The sequence below is a fragment of the Microtus oregoni genome, unplaced genomic scaffold (assembly GCF_018167655.1).
Source record: "Microtus oregoni isolate MIOR12 unplaced genomic scaffold, Mior012 000011F_ref0000422, whole genome shotgun sequence".
NCBI classification, from domain to species: domain Eukaryota; kingdom Metazoa; phylum Chordata; class Mammalia; order Rodentia; family Cricetidae; genus Microtus; species Microtus oregoni.
In genome coordinates, this window is record NW_024543070.1 from 46,753,015 (window position 1) to 46,773,694 (window position 20,680).

At 48.0% G+C, this 20,680-nt stretch overlaps 2 protein-coding genes across 8 annotated transcripts in view; one reads left to right on the forward strand and one right to left on the reverse strand.

Annotated features, from left to right (window-relative positions):
• The window catches only part of LOC121453182 (Golgi membrane protein 1-like), a 39,622-nt gene extending 22,729 nt beyond the window's left edge, over positions 1–16,893 (forward strand). For 3 of the 5 annotated variants that reach the window (XM_041659714.1, XM_041659715.1, XM_041659713.1), the window contains exons 6-10: positions 4,802–4,931; positions 8,672–8,813; positions 10,183–10,413; positions 11,736–11,843; positions 14,436–16,893. In XM_041659714.1, coding sequence (XP_041515648.1) covers positions 4,802–4,931; positions 8,672–8,813; positions 10,183–10,413; positions 11,736–11,843; positions 14,436–14,545 — 721 coding nt within the window. In that variant the 3' untranslated portion in view covers positions 14,546–16,893. The remainder of the gene's footprint in view (positions 1–4,801; positions 4,932–8,671; positions 8,814–10,182; positions 10,414–11,735; positions 11,844–14,435) is intronic. The other 2 variants (XM_041659716.1, XM_041659717.1) reach the window with 2 other exon arrangements.
• Positions 16,894–16,975: 82 nt separating this feature from the next.
• Positions 16,976–20,680, reverse strand: part of LOC121453181 (N-alpha-acetyltransferase 35, NatC auxiliary subunit) — a 46,152-nt gene continuing 42,447 nt past the window's right edge. For all 3 annotated transcript variants that reach the window (XM_041659710.1, XM_041659711.1, XM_041659712.1), the window contains exons 22-23: positions 18,416–18,496; positions 16,976–17,452 (exon numbers count right to left, since the gene is read on the reverse strand). In XM_041659710.1, the coding sequence (XP_041515644.1) occupies positions 17,393–17,452; positions 18,416–18,496 (141 nt within the window). In that variant the 3' untranslated portion in view covers positions 16,976–17,392. The remainder of the gene's footprint in view (positions 17,453–18,415; positions 18,497–20,680) is intronic.

The window sequence follows — 20,680 nt, forward strand, 5'->3', positions numbered from 1 at the left end:
TGAGTGTGGCTTGGGATGAACCGCACCCTCTGGGGAGGAGGGTCTGGGTTCTGAGCATCAGAGGCCAAGGACAGAGTCCAGGCCACTCACTCAGCCTGGCACAGAGCTGGGAGTTGTTGTATAGAGCATGTGAGAAGGGACTCAGGGCTTTTGGGGTGATGCCCTCTAGAAATCAGCATTCCACCTGGTAAGTATCAGCCAGCAGGGATCGTTATACAGAGTAAGAAAGGTGTGTTTGTATGTATGTATGCATGCGTGTGTACTTGGGTATGTAGCATGGATCTAATTGGTCTCAATAATAAAACCCCAGAGTCAGATATTAGGTGTTGAAAGCTGAAAGATCAGAGAAGCAGCCAGCCACTAAAGTTTTGACCTCTACAAAATCATCAGACTGAAAGGCGAGATGCTGTCTCCACCTCCCTAGTGCTGGGATTAAAGTCATGTGCCTCCCAAGTACTGGGGTCAAAGGCATGAGATCCCGAGTGCTGAGATCAAAGGTGTGAGCCACCACTACCTGGCTTCGATGGTTAGTGGCTTAGCTCCACCCTCTGATCTTCAGGCAAGCTTTATTTGTTAGATCACAAAATAACAGCACACAGGTGCATTGGGTGCACACACACACATACACGCAAGCAGTGCTCAGCAGGATATGAGTTATCACTGTACCATAACATTTACATATCAGAAACTCAATAATATAAAGCACAGTAGGACCGTTACCTCGGCAATTCGAACACTTAAAAACTGTCAGGCGTGGAACTGGAGAGTTGGCTCAGTGGTTAAGAGCACTGGGTGCTCTTCCAGAGGACCAGGGGTTCAGTTCCTCAGTTCCCAGCACCCACGTGGCAGCTCACAAGCATCTGTCACTCCAGTTGGTCTTTCACCTGTCTGTTTAACCCACACAGACATTGACATGCATTTCAGAAGTCATAAGGAAACAGGCAGGACCTGACAAAGCAGTGCTCCTGGAAAAGGTGAAGCCACCCAGGAAGGGCCAGCATCCGAGGGGATTAGACAAGATCACTAGATGTCCCTGAACCCTAGACTCACCCACTCCCCTCACCCCAATCTCTGTTGTGATAAGCAGCTTTGGGGACACCCAGACCTTTTGTCAGTAAGGGCAGGCACGCTGTCTTCCTATCTTTCTGAAGGGGAGAAGGATCATGGCTTCACAAGGTTTCTACAGAATTGACAGTGACTGTCCAAAGGACAGGTGCTCCCGGAGCCCTGCAAAACATGTTTCCCATAAGTTGTACACTTGTGGATCTAAGAATCTGTCAACTGTATATTTACTTTCTAATATTTGTGACTCCAACAAGCTTCAGAGTGTTTCGTCATTTAAAGGTATTTGGGGTTTTATCCTTGCACAGGACACTCAGTGTAGGTTTGGCTTGTCACTAGCTGTACATTGCCAAATTACTTGCATTCTTCCTATTTTATTTTGAAATGGGTCTTGCTGTGTAGCCCTGGCGACCCTAAAATTTGTATAGATAGGACTGGCCTGGGACTCATCATCTCCCACCCAAGTGCTGGGATCACTACACAGTACTTCCTCGCTGCTTCCTAAGAGTAAGCGGGGTATGCAGACCCCAGAAGCCCAGAATAATAGCTGCCTCACACATTCCGGCTCACAGAATGCCCATGTCCTTTCGAAATGCCAACAACTTGCCTGATGTCCTAATTACTTTAAACCCAATCCTGTAAACAGCATGAAGTCTGGACCACATTAATACCAGGGCAGGTGCTGAACACTGCATCCTCAGTAGGCAGGGCAGGTGCTGGGCACTGCATCCTCAGAAGTAAGCAGGGCAGGTGCTGGGCACTGCATCCTCAGAAGTAAGCAGGGCAGGTGCTGGGCACTGCATCCTCAGAAGTAAGCAGGGCAGGTGCTGAGCACTGCACAGTCAGTAGGCAGGGCAGGGGCTGAGCACTGCACAGTCAGTAGGCAGGGCAGGTGCTGGGCACTGCATCCTCAGAAGTAAGCAGGGCAGGTGCTGAGCACTGCACAGTCAGTAGGCAGGGCAGGGGCTGAGCACTGCACAGTCAGTAGGCAGGGCAGGTGCTGGGCACTGCATCCTCAGAAGTAAGCAGGGCAGGTGCTGGGCACTGCATCCTCAGAAGTAAGCAGGGCAGGGGCTGGGCACTGCATCCTCAGAAGTAAGCAGGGCAGGGGCTGGGCACTGCATCCTCAGAAGTAAGCAGGGCAGGGGCTGGGCACTGCATCCTCAGAAGTAAGCAGGGCAGGTTCTGAGCACTGCACAGTCAGTAGGCAGGGCAGGGGCTGGGCACTGCATCCTCAGAAGTAAGCAGGGCAGGTGCTGGGCACTGCATCCTCAGAAGTAGGCAGGGCAGGTGCTGGGCACTGCATCCTCAGAAGTAGGCAGGGCAGGTGCTGGGCACTGCATCCTCAGAAGTAGGCAGGGCAGGTGCTGGGCACTGCATCCTCAGAAGTAGGCAGGGCAGGTGCTGGGCACTGCATCTTCAGAAGTAAGCAGGGCAGGGGCTGGGCACTACATCCTCAGAAGTAGGCAGGGCAGGGACTGGGCACTGCATCCTCAGAAGTAGGCAGGGCAGGGGCTGAGCACTGCATCCTCAGTAGGCAGGGCAGGGGCTGGGCACTGCATCAGTAGGCAGTGGCTCTGTATGAACACTATGGTGGCCTTGAACTGAGATGGATACAATCTCACTTGTCCTATGCATTTTCTCTTGGGCTGAAATGTCATTGTGCATCACGTAACTGCTATATTGTGACAGTATAATGGCACAGGACATGAGTAGACACTCAGCACGAGGAGACATGGTTGGACTGGGCAGTATCTACAGACGTTTTGCTCTGACTTGAAGGACAGTGTCACTGGAATCTATTGAGTAGAGACCAAGACACTGCCAAATGTCCCATAATGCCCCAGATGGCTCCCACAATGAAGCTGTGTCTGGCTCCAGACATTCACAGTGAGCCTGGATAACTGAGCTAGTGATATCAAAACATGACACACAGACAAATGTGAAATACCCTAGACTTAGAACCTTCAAAAGCTCCTTGAAGCCAATATTTCCTCCAAACCAGTGGTCTTGCTTGATAAGTGTTGACCCAAGTTTTCAGCCTATCAGAAGTCAGCTATGGGCTAGAGGGAGGCACGTGGGTCCCAGTTTGGGCAGCGGCTGTTGTGCTGTCCTGGGTTGTGTGTGCATGGAGACACTTGTACTAAGAGGTGAGCAGCCTTGATGGTCGGTCTTTCTGCTGTGACGGCTCACTGGTTGTGCTTTAGGGCCCCTGCTGCAGAGGCAGGAAGCTCTCAGACGTAAAGGCAGAGATCAATGGATGCCAGAAAGAGATAGATGTCCTTAAGTTTCTTAGAATGAGAGATCTGTGTGTTTGAGAATCTGAGAAAAGATGTAAACACCTTGTTAGCAAATTTGTAAAGTGTATAAAATTGTTCATCGAGGAATTGAGAGGTTCTGACCAAATCCAAGGTTGTCCAATTAAAACAAGATTTATTAAATATCAGCCAGGAAGATAGACACTGGCTAGTCAACCACCAACTGACTGGGAAGTTTTTCAATGAAGTCTTTGCTTCTTTCTCCTGTCTGAGGTTCCTGTTGTCATCCAGTTCCCTGCTGTGTGTGGAATGTTTTGATCCACTGATGCTTTTTGATCTGCCATCGGGTATGTTCCGAGTTAGGGACCAAGGCCCCAAAATGTTTCCAACCCAGGAAAGGCTGCACAGAGAGAACACTGCAGTCTTCAGAAGACTTGAGTCTTTCTCTTGGTTTTAGCTATAGAAGGCAGCAGAAGCCTGTTAGCGTCCCTGTTTGCTAAGTAGGTGGTTTCTGCTCTGCCCCTCTGCTGAAATCAGGCTCGAGCCTCCAGTGTATGTCAGGGGCAGCTCTCTGACAGCTAGACTGATTGTCAATCTTGATGCTGCCCAGAGTCCATCCCCACCCCACAGGCTAAAGGAGTCAAGCTCCTCAGACTGCTCCACAGTCACAAGAACTGGGTGTCCCTCAGCCTCTGCGGGTTGGTTTACAAATTCAGGGATACCTGCCATACTCCTTGGTAATTTGCCAGGACAGCTCACTGAACTGAGGACAGCTTTACTTACCACTAGGGTTTCATTACAAAGGCTGTGATAGGTGAACATCCACAAATGGCAGAGTTATAAGGCAAGTCTGGGAATAGGGGACTTACGTCTCCCGTGGACTCAGGGCCCAGCCTTCTGGTGCATCTGTATCGTTACCAGCCCAGAAGCTATGAAACCTCGAGGTCTAGAGATGGTAACTGGGTTTGTTATGTAGGCGTGGTTGATGAAATCATCATTCACATGGTTGAACCTTCCAGTCCCCCTCACTTCTGCTAGGCATGCAAGTGTTACAACTCGAGGGAAAGGTATCCTGACTTTTGGGAAGTCAGGCTCTGTCTGAAGCTGGGGTGCAGTGGGGTATGGTCTCCCTGAAGGATGTAGCAATTCTGTTTCTCTCTGAGACGCCATTACAAGATGCTTCCAACACCAGGAAATCACAGGGGTTTTAAGAATCTGTACTGGCAGTGTTTTTAAGTGTGTGTGTGTGTGTGTGTGTGTGTGTGTGTGTGTGTGTGTGTGTGGCATGTTTATAGCAATATAACAAATCTAGAGTGTGGTTACCTTTACATTCTTCCCTGTCATCTAATACTTGCAAGTTCCCTTTTCAGATTGTGTCCAAAGTAGGAAAGGGCTGTTCTGCCTTCTGCATGGACTGTGGGTGTGGGGTACAGCAGGGAGTGCTTGGGATACCCACACATCCTTCCACTTGCCTTGACCAGGAGCCAGTGTATCAACCAGATGAAGGAGGTGAAGGAGCAGTGTGAAGAGCGGATAGAAGAGGTCACCAGAAGGAGAAACGAGGTAGCCGGTTCCAGAGATGCAGGTGACAAAAACATCCAGCGTCAGCAGGTAATTTGGGTCTGTTTTGACTGGGTGTCTGGGAGCTGCACCTCCTCTCCTCAGCATTTTGTTCTGACCTGTGTCTCTGTTCTCCCCATGGGTGTGGTTCTCTGTGATACAATGGAGCAAATCCTGGTACCAGGATACCCAGACCTGACTGTGGACGCTGGCCCCTGGGCTAGAGCTAGCCTTTACCATCCCTGCCCCGTGTGGAAGAAGCCGATGCTATATGGCTGTTTGAGGCTGCTGAGGTCGAGATGTGAAGTGCTGTGGCCAGGATCAGCCTGGCCCCGTGGCAGGGTCCAGAGTAGTGGTCCCTCATGAGTTCTGACAGCAGAGCATTTTTCTTTTCACAGGATGAACTTGCTTTCACTGAGTTTTTTCATTTTAATTAATTTATGAACTAATTCATGTATCTTTTATTCTACTTACTTTGGATTTAATTTACTAATTTGTTTCATGGCTTCTTAAGGTACAGTCTTGACTCTTGGCTACAGATCTGAAGATCCCTTTCTCATGTATGCATCCAGTGCTACAAATACCTTTTTTTTCTTTTTTTGGAAAAAGCATTGTTTTTACTACAGCTTATGAATTCCAGTAAATTGTTCTCATTTAGACGAAAATATTTTTGTCTATGTTTTTTTTTCAAGACAGGGTCTAACTATATAGCTCAGGCTGTCCTGGAACTCACTCTGTAGTTCAGGATGGCCTCTGACTCACAGAGATCCACCTGCTTCTGTCTATGAAAGTGCTGAGATTAAAGGTGTGACCAAAATATTTTTAAACTTGAGACTTTTAATCTGTGCATTATTTAAAAGCATGTGCCTTTAATCCACACATTTAGGGATTTTCCAGATATCTCTCTATTTCTGCTTCCTTGTTAATTCTTCTGTAATAGAAGGGGAGACCTGATGAGGTTCCAAGTTTAAATTTGCTATGATGGAGTTTTAGCCTCGAATACATTCTGTTTTGGTGAGTGTCCCCTGTGAGTGAGGTGGATCCTTTTCCTTTGGCTTCTCAGAACTTTTAATTTCCCTGCTGTAAACGGAAGTTTCTGTCCTGCCTGGTCCCGCAGCCATTCAGTTCCAACAAAACACAGAGGCTTGTATTAACTATAAACTGGTTAGCCCACTAGCTCAGGCTTACCATTAACTAGCTCTTAAAACTTAAATTAACCCATAATTCTTATCTGTGTTTAGCCATGTAGCTTGGTACTTTACTCAGTGAGGCATTCTCATTCTACTTCCTCTGTGTCTGGGTGGTGACTGCAGACTGAGTTATTCTCTTCCCAGAATTCTCCTAATCTGGTTGCCCCACCTATACTTCTTGCCTGGTTACTGACCAATAAGCATTTTATTAAACCAATACAAGTGACAAATCTTTTTTTTTTTAATTGAGAAAAGGAAAAAAAAGTTTCAGCCTCCTCCCAGCCTCCCATTTCCCTCCCCCTCCTCCCACCCTTCTCCCCCTCCCCCCACTCCTCTCCCCCTCCTTCTCCAGTCCAAAGAGCAGTTAGGGTTCCCTGCCCTGTGGAAAGTCCAAGGTCCTCCCCGCTCCGTCCATGTCTAGGAAGGTGAACATCCAAACTGGCTAGGCTCCCACAAAGCCAGAACATGAAGTAGGATCAAAACCCCGTGCCATTGTCCTTGGCTTCTCAGCAGCCCTCATTGCTCGCCATGATCAGAGAGTCCGGTTTTATCCCATGCTTTTTCAGTCATAGTCCAGCTGGCCTTGGTGAGCTCCCAATAGATCAGCCCCAGTGTCTCAGTGGGTGGATGCACCCCTCGTGGTCCTGACTTCCTTGCTCATCTTCTCCCTCCTTCCGCTCCTCATTGGGACCTTGGGAGCTCAGTCCAGTGCTCCAGTGTGGGTCTCTGGCTCTAATCTTTACAGGGTACAAGAGCATTCTCCTCCACAGCACTCTGTAGTTTAACATGACACACCTTCTTAGTTTTTATTCTGCTTGGTGTTCTCTGGACTTTCTCAATTTATAGTTTAATGTTTGACATGAATTTGGAGGAATTCTTAAATCTTGATTACTAGATGTTTCTTTGTCTTAGCCAGGCCTGATCATTATGTATGTGTGACATTCAGAAGTTGTCTCCACACTTCTACCCTGAGTATGAGGGATCTAGAGTGACCATGCATGTCTGCCGTCCCACCCTGAGTATGAGGGATCTAGAGTGACCATGCATGTCTGCCGTCCTACCCTGAGTATGAGGGATCTAGAGTGACCATGCCTGTCTGCCGTCCTACCCTGAGTATGAGGGATCTAGAGTGACCATGCATGTCTGCCGTCCCACCCTGAGTATGAGGGATCTAGAGTGACCATGCCTGTCTGCCGTCCTACCCTGAGTATGAGGGATCTAGAGTGACCATGCCTGTCTGCCGTCCTACCCTGAGTATGAGGGATCTAGAGTGACCATGCCTGTCTGCCGTCCCACCCTGAGTATGAGGGATCTAGAGTGACCATGCATGTCTGCTGTCCCACCCGGAGTAAGAGGGATCCTATCTCTACTTGTCTCACAGTCTTTGGGATTTTGTTTCATGTTTTCAGACTATATTCTGTTTTTCATTTTCAGTAGGTTTCTATTTTATCTCCAAACTTGGGAAACTGTCCCTTGGCCGTAGCTAGTATACATATGAGCCCGCCAAAAACAAAGCTTCAATCACGTGACAGCATTTTTATTTAATTATTCCTTTTCTTTCCTTCCCGTTTCTTTTTTTTTTTTTGTTTTTTGTTTTTTGTTTTTCGAGACAGGGTTTCTCTGTGGTTTTGGAGCCTGTCCTGGAACTATCTCTTGTAGACCAGGCTGGTCTCGAACTCCCAGAGATCCGCCTACCTCTGCCTCCCGAGTGCTGGGATTAAAGGCGTGCGACACCACCGCCCGGCTCCTTCCCGTTTCTATCTCCACCTCGTAGTCTGCTTTATTTGCTGGGGTTCTCTGTATGTTGGCCACGTTTGCTCTAAATCCATGGCCTGGTAAGTCAGGTATCACTGTGTCTGCTTCCAGTGTTTCCTGTCTCCAGATTGGTCTTTGCTTTACAGGATGCCTTCTAATCTTGTGCTTGTCATGGACAGGATATGCTGACTAAAACTACTGTAAATAGGTTGTCTACCACCTGTTGGAAGATGATGGAGCAGAGACATACATTCTTTAGGGCTAGATATAGGAATGAGCCTGTGTTTTGGATTATGTCTTGCTTCTCAGTATCCCCAACAAGTGGCAGAAAGGGACTGACGTTGGACGGTCCCCTTCCCTCAGCTCATTTAGTGTCTGAGAGTAACTAAAGGAACGGGCAGCTTCTTGGTCATCTGGGAGTGCTAATTTCCACGTATCTGTGACGTTCTCGAGTTCCATGCCATAAGATGGGAGAATGTGTTCTGTGTGAGTCAGTCATGTCGGGCCTACATGCCCTGGGCAGGGCATGTTCTAGTGCCGGGCTGAGTGTTCTGTGTGAGTCAGTAATGTCAGGCAGACAGGGTGAGCATGTCCTCGTGGCGGGCTGAGTGCTATAGATAGATATTTGGTCAGGTAACTTGGTGTATTGGGATGGTTACGTTTCCCCTTATGTCCTCCATTGTTGAGTGTATTTTCTGGAGGACCTGGACTTAGCCGCAGTCTACTGTTCTATGCCGTGTGACAGGGTAGACGGTGGTGTTTGAGTTTAGGGGTTTTGACTTGCTGGTGGATGCAACGAGGATCCTGTGACCTACTTTCAGAGCCCTATGCTTATTTCAATTCCAGCCCCTCCAGCCTCAATCCAAGCTTCAGGAAGTCGTCCCGGCAAAGGATCAGCTGCCACAAGGGGAAGGGATGGTGCCCAGAAACCAGTCCCAGATACCAGTCCCCTCAGAGGTGCAGGATTTGAAACCACACGAGCAGAATGGTAAGCATGTCCTCCAAATGCAAGCAGCAGTGCATGGTTTGGGAGGGTGGTGTGGACACTGGGTGGGGGCAGAGTGTGCCTTGAGGCAGCCGAGAATGGGCAGTATAGCCAGCTGGAGGTACTTTCTCTTGGGTCCTTGGATGGGGGACGCAGGCTTCCACACTGTCTACTAACACCTCGTCCTTGTAAGCCGAGTGCTGAGTTCCTTGGCAGCTATGAACAGGTACAGACAGCACTTTAATTCAGGGTACTAGAGAATTGTGGGACTTAGGGACAGACACTGAGTCCTCTTGGCTGGTGTGCCTGCCCCCCCCAGGGCTTGTCCTAAACAAATGACCATGAGAGCCTAGCCCTCATGGTGTATCTGAATCCATGTTATTTTCTGATTTTTGTTTATTAGTTGGGTTTTGTTTTGTTTTTGTTTAGAGATAGATCTCTATGTAGATCTGGCTGACCTGAAACTCGCTATATAGACCAAGCTGGTCTCGAACTCATAGAAATCCACTTGCCTCTGTTGAATGCTAGGATTAAAGGTATGGGCCACCATGCCCTGAACTTTTAGCTATTTAATCAGAAGATGAGGAAGGACAGAAGCCCGTGGTCAGGAGAGGAGGTCAGAGGACGAGCTCCTAGCCAGCTCCTCTGAAGTATGAGGCTCACCCTGCAGCCATTTTTTCTGGCGACACTCTAGGAATGAAGCGGTGACACTCTTTTTCTGAGATAAGTTCTTGTGCGGCCCAGGCTAGGCTCAGACTCACGTGCATCCATGCCTGGAACTGACTTTGCTGCCTTCCCCTCCCAAGTCCTGGGAAGACGGGTGTGCTGCATGCATTCTTTGTAGTTAACGTTACCATTTTTTCCTTCTGTTTTGTCTGAGGCAGAGAATCCCAGGCTGGCCCCACACTGACTATGCAGCCCAACATTCCTAATGCTGTATATAGTTCACATTGTGATGACCCCAACCATAAAGTATTTTCATAATTGTAATTTTGTGGCTGTTATGAATCGTAATGAAAATAGTTTTGGAGACAGAGGTTTGCTAAAGGAGCTGCAACCCACAAGGCCGAGAACTGCTAATATAGCCAAAGCTGGTTTTCGATGGCCGGACCTTCCTGCCCCTGCCTCCAGAGTGACAGGATGATAGGTGTCAGCTCCACGCCCAGAAAGGCTAGGCACCTGGGTGCACGTCTTTAATCCTAGCACTCACTCTCAAGTTTCTCAGGGTCAGAAGGATCTTTGAGTTCAAGGTCACCCTGGTGTACAAAGTTTTCAGACAGCCAGGGCTACACGGAGAAACCCTGTCTCAAAACAACAAAAACCAAAACCAAAACAAAGGGTGCTCTTGCAATCATATCTATGTTCTGTGCAGAGGAAAGCAATAAGATTCTGATTGTCAGTGAGGAGCATGGCCTGGGACCACCGAAGGCGTCAGTCCAAAACCAGGCCCCTGTTAATGACACACCTGTAGGAGCTGGGAGAGCTCAGCAGATCGCACAAGGGCCAGCTGCCCTGTTGGCTAAGCCTGAGGATTCTCAGTACCCCGAGCGGTACCAGCTTGTCGTCCAAGATGAGCAGGAGAAGCAGCATGCTGCTGAGGAAGGTGGGTGGCCCTGAGGTTCCTAGACTTCCTGCTAGGCACTCGGCTCTCTCCATTTTCTCAGCAATGGACACGTCTTGAATGTCACCAACTGGCCTTCATGGCTTGTTTACACTTTTTTGTGTTTATTTGATGTCCATTATCGAGAGGAAAACCGGGCAGGTAGGCCACCTGTCTATCTCTACCTGCCTATGGCTTATGTACAGATAGTGCCTGGTACGTGACTGAAGGGAGGGATGAGGGATCCCTGCATCTGCATCTGAGGAGTCGTGACAGCTGAATCCCACCTTTCTTCCATCCTTAAAGAGTGGAATCTTCCTTCAGCCAAATATCTCGGGTGTATTCTGCTGCCTTAAAGGTGTGGAAACTTCCCATTCCGTGGCACCAGCTGCACTCATGACGACACCTGTGCTCCTGAGTGGAGCAAATGCCAGACCTGAGGGATGTGTCTAAGTCTGTCAGTCTTTCCTTCAGAACAACGTTCCTCTGTTCTGCTTAAGGGTGAACTTTGTCAACCTGCTGCTGAGTGTCACTGTCAGAGCCCGGCCCCATAACTACAGTCAGGAGGTGCCCACGAAAGGAGGAAGGGACCCCACTCTGCTGGCACTAGCTGAGCTACAGGATTTGAAGTGGAACAGCTAAAGGCAGACACGCGTGACCAGGCCTGTGTGGTGCAGCGGCTTCCGCGTGCAGCAGTAACAACCTCATTTGGAGGATACACGGATCGAGAATTGCGCTTGCTGCTTCTACACGAGAGAATAGAAGCAGAGTAGAGATTTTCTAGGCATTCCTTTTAAGGAAGGTCTGCTGTGCCTCCCCATGTACACACACCGCAGAGGCCAGGGAGACTCCTGTTGTCTCTAGTCTCATTCTGTGCTTTTTTCAGGGCAGAGCATGGTCGTGGACAGTCCAATCCTGTACGTGGAGGCCCACGGTATTCACGCGTACCCTTTCTCGGAGTCATTCTGAGAAGCCACTGTCATTTCCCATCATTAACCCATTATTTCCTGAAACAGGGGTTGCTTTTCCTTAATCTTGTTGATTGCCTTTCTCAAAAAGACATGTGGTTTCTCAGTTTCCTGACAGAATCATGGCTTCTTACCTAGGAGTTTGCTTGTTTGTGTTAGGAATGGAGCCCAAAGCCTTTGTGCACTAGGGTTTCCGTCACCAGGGCTGAATTTTATAGACTCAGTGTCGAAGGGCATGTTTGCCAGTAGTCTCCATGGTGTTTGTACTGGGAAGAAGCTCATGAGTCGGGCAGTTTTCTGAGGTACAGGTTTGGTATTCCAGTGACGTCAAGAATGACATGTGTGCTGGTTTTACAGAGAAGAACCAGCAGCAGTTGAGAGATGACTACGACACAGACGAAAACGAAGCCGAGTCTGAGAGAGACAAGCAGGCCGTCCTCGTGGGGAACGACGGCGATAGAAACGGTAGGAAGTGTGTGGGAGTGGTCACCTTCCGTCCTTTTCTCCCTTTTCCTCAACTGTTGAGAAGTATTGGTCATTCAGGGAGACTCTTTGTCTTTTTGGTTTTTCAAGACAGGGTTTCTCTGTGTAACAACCTTGTCGGTCCTGGAACTAGCTCTTAGAGACCAGGCTGGCCTCACACTCACAGAGACTCACTTGCCTCTGCCTCCTGAGTGCTGGGATTAAAGGCGTGGGCCACCCCTCTGGAGAGGCTGTTTTCTTTAGAAGTCCTGGCTAGTGAGGTGTAGTGGGGCAGGGTGAGAACAGAGATGCCCCAGATATCAGAGGACTTTCCCAGGGCACCCCAGAGTCATCCACACCTGGTTTGGGCCCAATCATTAGATTCTGTTGACTGCCTCTTAACCAGGGTTCTGCTGTGGCTAGCCTTCTAGAGAAGCTGATGAAACGCGTCTTTGACAAGGCTCTTGTACCTTCTGACTCCTTGAGTGTCATCAGCAGCACTCTGCTCTGCCCTACAAGGTCCTGCAAACAGCATATGCAGTGTTCACGCTGCTCACATGTGATTTGCAGATTTTGTGCCATCCGCTCTTTATCCCAGTTCTCTGTAGTTCCCTGCTTCCTTGCAGTTGACGATGCTGCAGCCCTGAGCTCTAGTTTTCGTGAACCTGAGTCTCGGGGCATGTGAGGGAGTACAGGCCACTCCACGAGGAAGTAGTCTTCCAGGGGACACGCGGGCGCCGCATAAGGCCCAAGTCCTTCTGACATAAAGGACTGTGGATTGCAAAGGTGTGGCATCCCATGGCTGACACCGTCTTGCTCCTACTTGCTCTGCAAGTTTATTCCTGCTGACCTTTAAACCAGGAACCAGGGGCTCTGGGTTTCAGTTTTGTGCTTGATTCCCCACCTCAGAACCTGAGGTATTTTTCGGAATTGTTTTGGCCTTTTAATTACACATGTATAGGCACACATGTGCCACTGTGCATGTCTAGAGGTCAAAGGACAACCTGTGAGCCAGTTCTCTTCTTCCATCATGTGTGATCTGGAGATCAGATTTGTTTCAGGCTTCATTCACACCTTTAGAAGCGGAGGGAGAAGTCCGGGCTCTTTGGGTTCCATCAGAAATCCTTTGGCCAGCTTGCGTCTTAATTATTACCTGGTTATTACCTCACCTCACCTCTGGACTCAACGCCTTCTCTTATTATCAAATGAGTAATTCTTGATGTTTGATGGATTTTTCAAAAACCTCAGAACTGGAGAGATGGTTCAGTAGTTAAAGACCCAAGTTCAACTCCCAGTATCCACATAAGGTTGCTCATAACCATCTTAACTCCAGTTCCAGGGGATCTTCCTCTGGCTTCAATGGGCCCTGTATTTATATGTATCTATCAACACAGACAGGTAACTACAAATAAAATCCTTTCTAAATCTTAAACAGTAGCAAAAGTGTTCCCATGTGCCTTCTCTCCACATTCCCCAAATGTTATCACCTTAAGTAACCACAATCCAACTGTCCACAAGAAGTGTTGATATAGTACACTAACATAGCGAATGTCTGTCCAACTGATGTCCTCTCTGTTGTCTAGACACACACACGCCCCACACCTACTATCCTGCCTACCCTGTGTCTGTAACTTATTTATCACTGTTTTGTTTTTCAAGACAATGGTTATTGTGTATAGCCCTGGGTGTATGGAATTCACTCTGTAAACCAGGCTGGCCTCAAACTCGGAGACTGCTTGCCTCTGCCTCCCAAGCGAGTGCTGGGATTAGTGTTGTGCCACCAGGCCCAACTCACTCAGATACTCCTGTTTCAAGTGTACTGGCCTAATCTGGGAGACGGAGTCCTTCAATGTGGATGTCTGATTTAGCATCTTAGAATTCTGCATTTATCCAGCAAGTCACTTGCAGAGGTTCTATAGAGAAGCCTCCGTTTGATTATATCACATACTGTATAATTTCTGAGGCACAGGGATAAATAACACATTAGCGAGAAGAATGGCAAACAAATACAAGACGTCCCATCTTTCTTTTGTGTACATCTGACTGAATTGTGTCCTCTGGTTTTAGCGTAACACCCCTGCAGCTGAGTATCATGCTAGACATCTGGCTTTGCGGTGAAAAGCTGAGGTCTTAGTCCTGTGGGGCACTCTGATCTGTGCAGTGCTGTCAGCGGAGCGAGAGCAAAGCAAAAGGATGAAACAGACAGCTTAACACCTTGCTTGTCCCGGGGACTCTGTAGTCTCAACACTGCAGGCATTAAACATGACAGTAACGTTGGCTTAAGTCTTGTGACCTATTTGTGCACTTGTGATAAAATATAGTCAATACCTGGACGGAAGCTGCAGGCAGGTGGCTCTGGGAAGGAGTGTGTGCTGTATGTCCTTCTCCAAAGAGTGGCAATCATAGCACACGCTGGCTTTGTTTTGTGGCGTGCTGTACACACGGTTTCTTTTGATGGGAACCCAATTCTAAGCTGCAGTGGTGCAGTGGAAAGTGGATTCTCTTTATAAAAATCCTAGGAACTGACACGAAGTGAGACCTGACCAGGCTGTTTCCCCAAAGTGTTAATATTGGAATATTGCTTCCTGTATTTAGATTTTAATGATGAAGATCAGAAGAGAGGCCCCGTAAATGTACCCGATGGGAGTGAAAAGCAGAGGCCCGTCCCAAATCAAGCAGGAGTCCACAGTCCTCAGGAGGCCTGAACAGAGATCAGCAAAGGCTCCAGCGACTGAGTATGGACCTGAAATGTACAAAGTAAATGCACATCGACAGATGATGATTCCGGGGTTTAATCAGTACATTGTAGCAAAGACAGTTTGGGGACCTTTAAAGTGTCTACAGAGGATGTCAAAATTGGTCAAGCTTTCTTAATAGGTATTTCTTGAGCAAGTCAGCAACACCAAAAAGAGAAATGAGGTTGTCCTGTAGGGGCGGTGTCTGCAGGACCGAGCAGCAGCAGCAGGCCAGCTGCTGGCGAAAGGCTGCGCCCCTTCCTGTGCGCTGCTTGCCACTTTGTGTTCACTGGACCCGAGTGGCTCATCTCTCCTGCACATACTTGATTCTACCACCGATGGCCTAGAGCTTACTGTCAGCATAAACACCACTAGTTGGTGTAGAAAAGTTTCAGTACAATGTTGTTCTGTGCAGAAGTAAATTAAAAGACAGCCACTACATCAGGCTAAGCCTTGGACTCAGAAGACTGAGGCAGGAAGATTGTTACAGGCTTGGGCCAGTCCTAGCTACATAGTGAATTTCAAGTCAGACTGAGCAAGAAAGTAAGACCGTCTTAAAATACCAATTGTGGGGGAGGATTTTTTCTTCTTTTTTTAAAGACTACTGGTTCAGATAACCTTTGTTATTCATTTGATGTACAGAACACTATTAACTTAGTCAATGTGAGCACCGATGGTCTCTACCTTGTTTTTTGTTTGAGTGGGCAAAGGGAAGTCTCTGGTAAGCCATTGCCCCTCACCAGGAAAGGCAGTGGTGGACTGGACTCTGGACAAAAGCTGCAGGGGCAGGCAGAGCAGACAGGATGTAGAGCACTGCAAGGACAGAGGCCCAGAGACGCACAGTTGTGTTGCTATGGCAGTCCAGGAAGAAGGCTGGCTGCTGGGGATACCCAGGTTATAGCTGGGACACCTACAAAGGCAAGAGAAACACAGCAGCAGTTTTTCTGTAGTCATGTAGTTCCCTGATGATAATGGTGTTAGGCCTGACTAGGTGGTCCTTGATTCTGATCACTGGGTTCTAACCAACTGTAACTTGACAGCAGTCACCCTGAGAAGAGAACTCCTGCTTTTCGGTGCTCTCTGACGAGTCAGACGCTCCACAGGGTCTGAGGTTGTCTGGTGTTTGTTGGTCTGACTCAAGTGGACAGTGGTGTTTAATTGGGAAGCACCACCACTAGAGCCACTGGAAAACCTCTAGTGCCTTTGGGGCTGGCTGAAAAATTCCTGCAGTGTTAAGTGGATGCCCAGGTGGTCCAGTCTTCCTGTCAAGCCATTCCGCTCTTGAAAAACATATCCGATCACCCGTGGCAGATGTGGGTTGTGTCTCCTTGCTCAAACAACCAGATCTGGTGCTCACCCCACCCGATCTGACATACAACCCATGTGTTTAGATGCCTGCAAGGTCCTCAGACACGCTGTTAGCACACTACATTCTACTCCAAGGTTCCGTGTTCAAGGGGACTTTGTATTTTCTAGTGCCCATTTCCTGCCTTAGCTTTGGTTCTGGTTTAAAGTGTAGACGGTGCTGATATAGTATGCTGATTTTCTTTCAACCAGTAAAATAGGTGAGGAGACTACTCTGGTCTCTGAGCTCTAAAATTGCAGGCTGCCTAATGTCTGTGCTTGACACTTGAGCCAGACCATCTCAGTACTGACGAGGAAGTCAACAACAGCCTTACCTCCATCTTTGCTAGCACTGCAAGTTCACTCAGGCATGTTTCCAAGTATTTCTAGGAAATGTTTTGATAAAAAGGAAGGTGTCATGGGGTTGGGGCACAACTCCCTGAGAGCATCTGCCTAGTATGTACGAGCCCTGGTTGCATCCTCAGCACCACCATAAAGTGTCAAATTAGAACTAGGACACTGAACTCTCAGGACCATTCTTACCATAAGCCAAATGAACTGCCGATGGTCTTGGGCCAACCCACACAAGCAGGCTAAACTTCAGAGTAGCTCACTGTGCTAAAACCACTGCTCCTACAGAGGACAAAAGGGAAGCCCTACAGGCTTAGACAGTAGTCATGTAACATACACCAGCGCAGAGGGATGAGGCCTCTGGCTGGTGGACTGAGAACAGGACCTGCATCTCAATACAGTTGGAGGGCTCAGCCGGGACAAAGACGTGTACCGCATTCAAACAGACCTAGGCTCAGCAGTGTGCACATCTCGCCCGCTGCCGCCAGCAGCAGACACTGCAGCGGGACGTGGTTTCTTAAACTGTATGATTGTAGCTCCTTGCGAATCTGTGTCCCCCCTCAAAATCCATTTCAAATTTCAACAGAATATAAATGCTTAATAAACTCATGTTTTGAAACTTATCAGTTTTTGGGGGCTATTTGGTGTTTAAGACAGGAGCTCACGTAGCCCAGGCTGGCCTCAAACACAGTACACGGCTGAGGGTCAGTGAAGCCTGATCCTGCTGCCTCTGCCTAAGTGCTGGGATGTAAGGCTTACGGCACCACAGCCAGCTTGGATGACCTGCACTGCTGGATGGTGATGCTCAGACCACAGTTAGTGTACTTTTTGTCAAGAAATTTATTAACTTTACAAACACTATTTCACTCACTCATTCATTAAAAAAGTTTTACAATTAAGTCTGTAATAAAACCACGTAACGTTCACCAATGCATTCCAGCCCAGTTCCACCCATGGAGTATAAGAAACCACTTTAAAACAGCAGTTTTCATTCCCATCAGGTAAGGGTGTTAAACTGAAAATATTCCTTATAACAGGCTGTCATCCAAGAAATCCATTTTACGTTACTGTGTGGCAGAATAATGTCTCTAGCACGGATATAGTCCGTCTCTGCAGTCTCTTTCACACCAGTTTCACAACAGGAAAGTACTTGTGAACAGAGAAATCAAATTCAGGAGGAACCTATGAAGAAAGCCAGAAAGCCAATGAATACATCCGCGAGTGTTCAGGCAGTGGACAGTGAGTACTTTGCACGTCACGTGTTTCAGAAATGAGGCAGTAGAAAAGAGACTGGCCTAATGGCAGCAGTCAAACAGGGAGAGAAATGAGGGAGCTGCTTCTCTTTCATGAAGGGCATGAGAAAAACATCCGGGCCATCCGTTTCTTATCTTTGGAGAAAGTTAAAGGAAGATGGACGTCCCTTCGAGACTAGGCACCCAGATCACGCTGACAGCACAGCTCAACTGCAGGGTAACAAGCGAGGGCAAAGCCACACACAACAGGCACATGCCACAAAGTTGCCCCAGAAGCTGGCCATATTAATACCGTATGTTATCAGTGTTTAAAGACAGTCTTGGGGCTGGGGAAATGGCTCAGTTGGTTCCTAGAACCTGTTAAAAAGCCAGACATGAGAGCACACACCTAAAATTCTAGTGCTGGGAGGTGGAGGCAGCTGCACCTTGGGGCTTGCTAGCTAGTCGGGTTAGCTATTGGTGGGCTCCAGGTTCAGTGATCCCTGTTTCAAAAACTAACAAAGACGGAGTGAACATGTATCCACGTGGAGTGGGTACATACCCTGAAGTGGGGGTAGAGGGTGGAGTGGGATTTGGATCTTTCCTTCTGCAGCATAGGTTCCAGTTACTACACTAAGGTCAGCCTGGATGGCAGGCACCTTGACACACTGATCATTTTGCCAGCCTCTATTTCTAAGCTCTTGACACTCCGGCCCATACTTTCTTAACTGCCTGAAGTTAGCCAATGATTTATATGAGAGCCAGAGAAAAAAGAGCATGAGTTTTAAATCTTAAAATGTGTCAAAGAAAAATGGTGAGCTTTACTTCTCAGCAGCTGAGCCCCACCTCTTCTAGGATGACTGACATAATGTGTGACCTTTGCTATAACAGCACACAGGGGATGTGCACTCACCTTTGACTCTTTTTTGTGCCCTCCTGCTAAAAGCTTCATGACCACAAAGTTGGGCTTGGCAACCTTGAGGATCCTACTGACCTGAAACAAGAGGAGCCATCAGCAGCGCAGTACAGCAGGGCAGGGTCGCGAGGTGCCGGTGCTGTGCTGCATGCACTCGCACACTGCACTTCTCTGAACACATCTCCAGTCTCCAGTCACTGCAGACCCTGCAGAGACCGCAGTTGTGTTCAGAACATGCAGCAATACCGCAGATTCACCATGGACCCCAAAGTCCTCTCTTTCATCCTCAAAGAAATGAAGGTGGAGATTCTCACCCCATGAAAACTGCTGAGGACCGAGTTAATGGACAGTCTCCCACTGCACATTCAACGGTGGATGCACAGACACCGACCAGCATAGCCTAGCTCTGCACTTGTAGCACATGGCTGTATTTATAGCTTAGAAACAATGCTGACAAGGAACGAGTGTTCCAGGAGCAATAACTTTTATTTCTGACAACTACTAGTCCACACAGTTTCACTGAAACACATGAATCATAACAGTGATGCTAGATTCCTCCCACTTCCGCATTATTGACCCCTGGAAGTACCAAAGGGCAGGATGGGTTCTTCAATCCCACAACAGATATCCACCCGCCTAGAGAAAACGCTTCATTTCCACATCTCCTGGAGAAGGTGTAAGTTCAGAGCTGTAACCTCAGCACCTGAGGCTGAATAAGAGGCCTGCCAGGGTCTGAGGTCAGCCCAGGTAGTTCCAGGCCTGAACTACAGGATGAGACCTTGTCTCAAAAAATAAATTGATAATAATTTGACATGTCCAAAACTACACTGGTCCGCAGCAATCTTTCCACCATGCAAACCAATGAGTTCAGTTGCCCAGGCCCTTTCAAGTCCTCCCTGATTCTCCCATATTCCACGTCTAACCCATGAGTCAACCCAGAAGACTGTACATCCGGGGAGAAGGCTGACCACACCTCTCCTACGTAGTGACTTTCACCTCTGCGGCCCAAGTTCACTGTCAGCAGAGCATCAGAGCGCTTCTCGATCACAGGCAGACATGGTTGTCCTTTGCTCACACTCCAGTACTTGCTTCTAACCTCACCACAGGATCCCTGAGTGCGGCTCAAACACTTCAGGTACAGTGCTCTGCACTGTTCTGCACCTGGGTCCCCCGCCTAGAAGGGTCCATCCCTGACATGTGACTTGCTTCCCCTTCTAAAATGTACTAAATTGGGTTATTTAAAATGCTTAAAGCATCTCAGTGGTAGAAGTATTTGTTTGTACCGAGTCCTCAAGACCCTGGGTTTAACACCAAGCTGTAGGAAAGCAGGGTTCCCTCTCTGCCTATGACGGCAGCTCAGAGTTCTCTGTACAGTACATACCACAATCCCTCCCCTCACCCATCAAAACTGTTCTCTGCTGGGAATATATAGATACTTGACAAATCTTTGAATAAAACAATGAAATTCCCACTAAATGAAATGTCTTCCATTATTGAACCTCCCTCAACTTTTTGTAATTACCATTTTTATTAGCTGGAGTATACACATTTTTTGTTTTTGCTTTTGAGATAGGGTCTCACTATGTAGCCATAGCTGGCCTTGAACTCAGAGAGATCCTTCTGCCTCTGCCATTACACCCAACTAAAATACAATTTTTTTTTTTTTTCGAGACAGGGTTTCTCCGTAGCTTTTGGTTCCTGTCCTGGAACTAGCTCTTGTAGACCAGGCTGGCCTCGAACTCACAGAGATCCGCCTGCCTCTGTCTCCCAAGTGCTGGGATTAAACTAAAATACAATTTTTACATCTCCTTCCTGCTTTCTTCTCCAAGGCATTCAATGTTTCTCAGAGGCTAAGGCAGAACAGAAGTGACTTGTTCGCATAATACGGCCCTCTCTGCCAATTTTCAATAAAATGGTAGTGTATCACTCACACTGTTAGATCCTTGTTAGCTCAATCTCCTTGGCCCCATGAGTGGCTGGACTGCAGTTATACTATTTGCAATTAATTAAAACCTGCTCTGTGGTTACTCACCTATACTCATCACTCTTTCTGTATGTCACATGTATCTGAAAGGTGATTTCCCCTTGTGAATTTATTTGCAGTGCTAGGGGCAGACCGCAGGCCTCGTGTGACAGGTAAGCACACTCCATCCCTGAGCCCAGCACTGGTTGTTTCTGATAGATTGTGCGGAATCACCTGCACTGAGCTGCATCAAGGGCTCCCCCAGTGACCAACACATGTCAAGAGTAATTCCCGCGCTA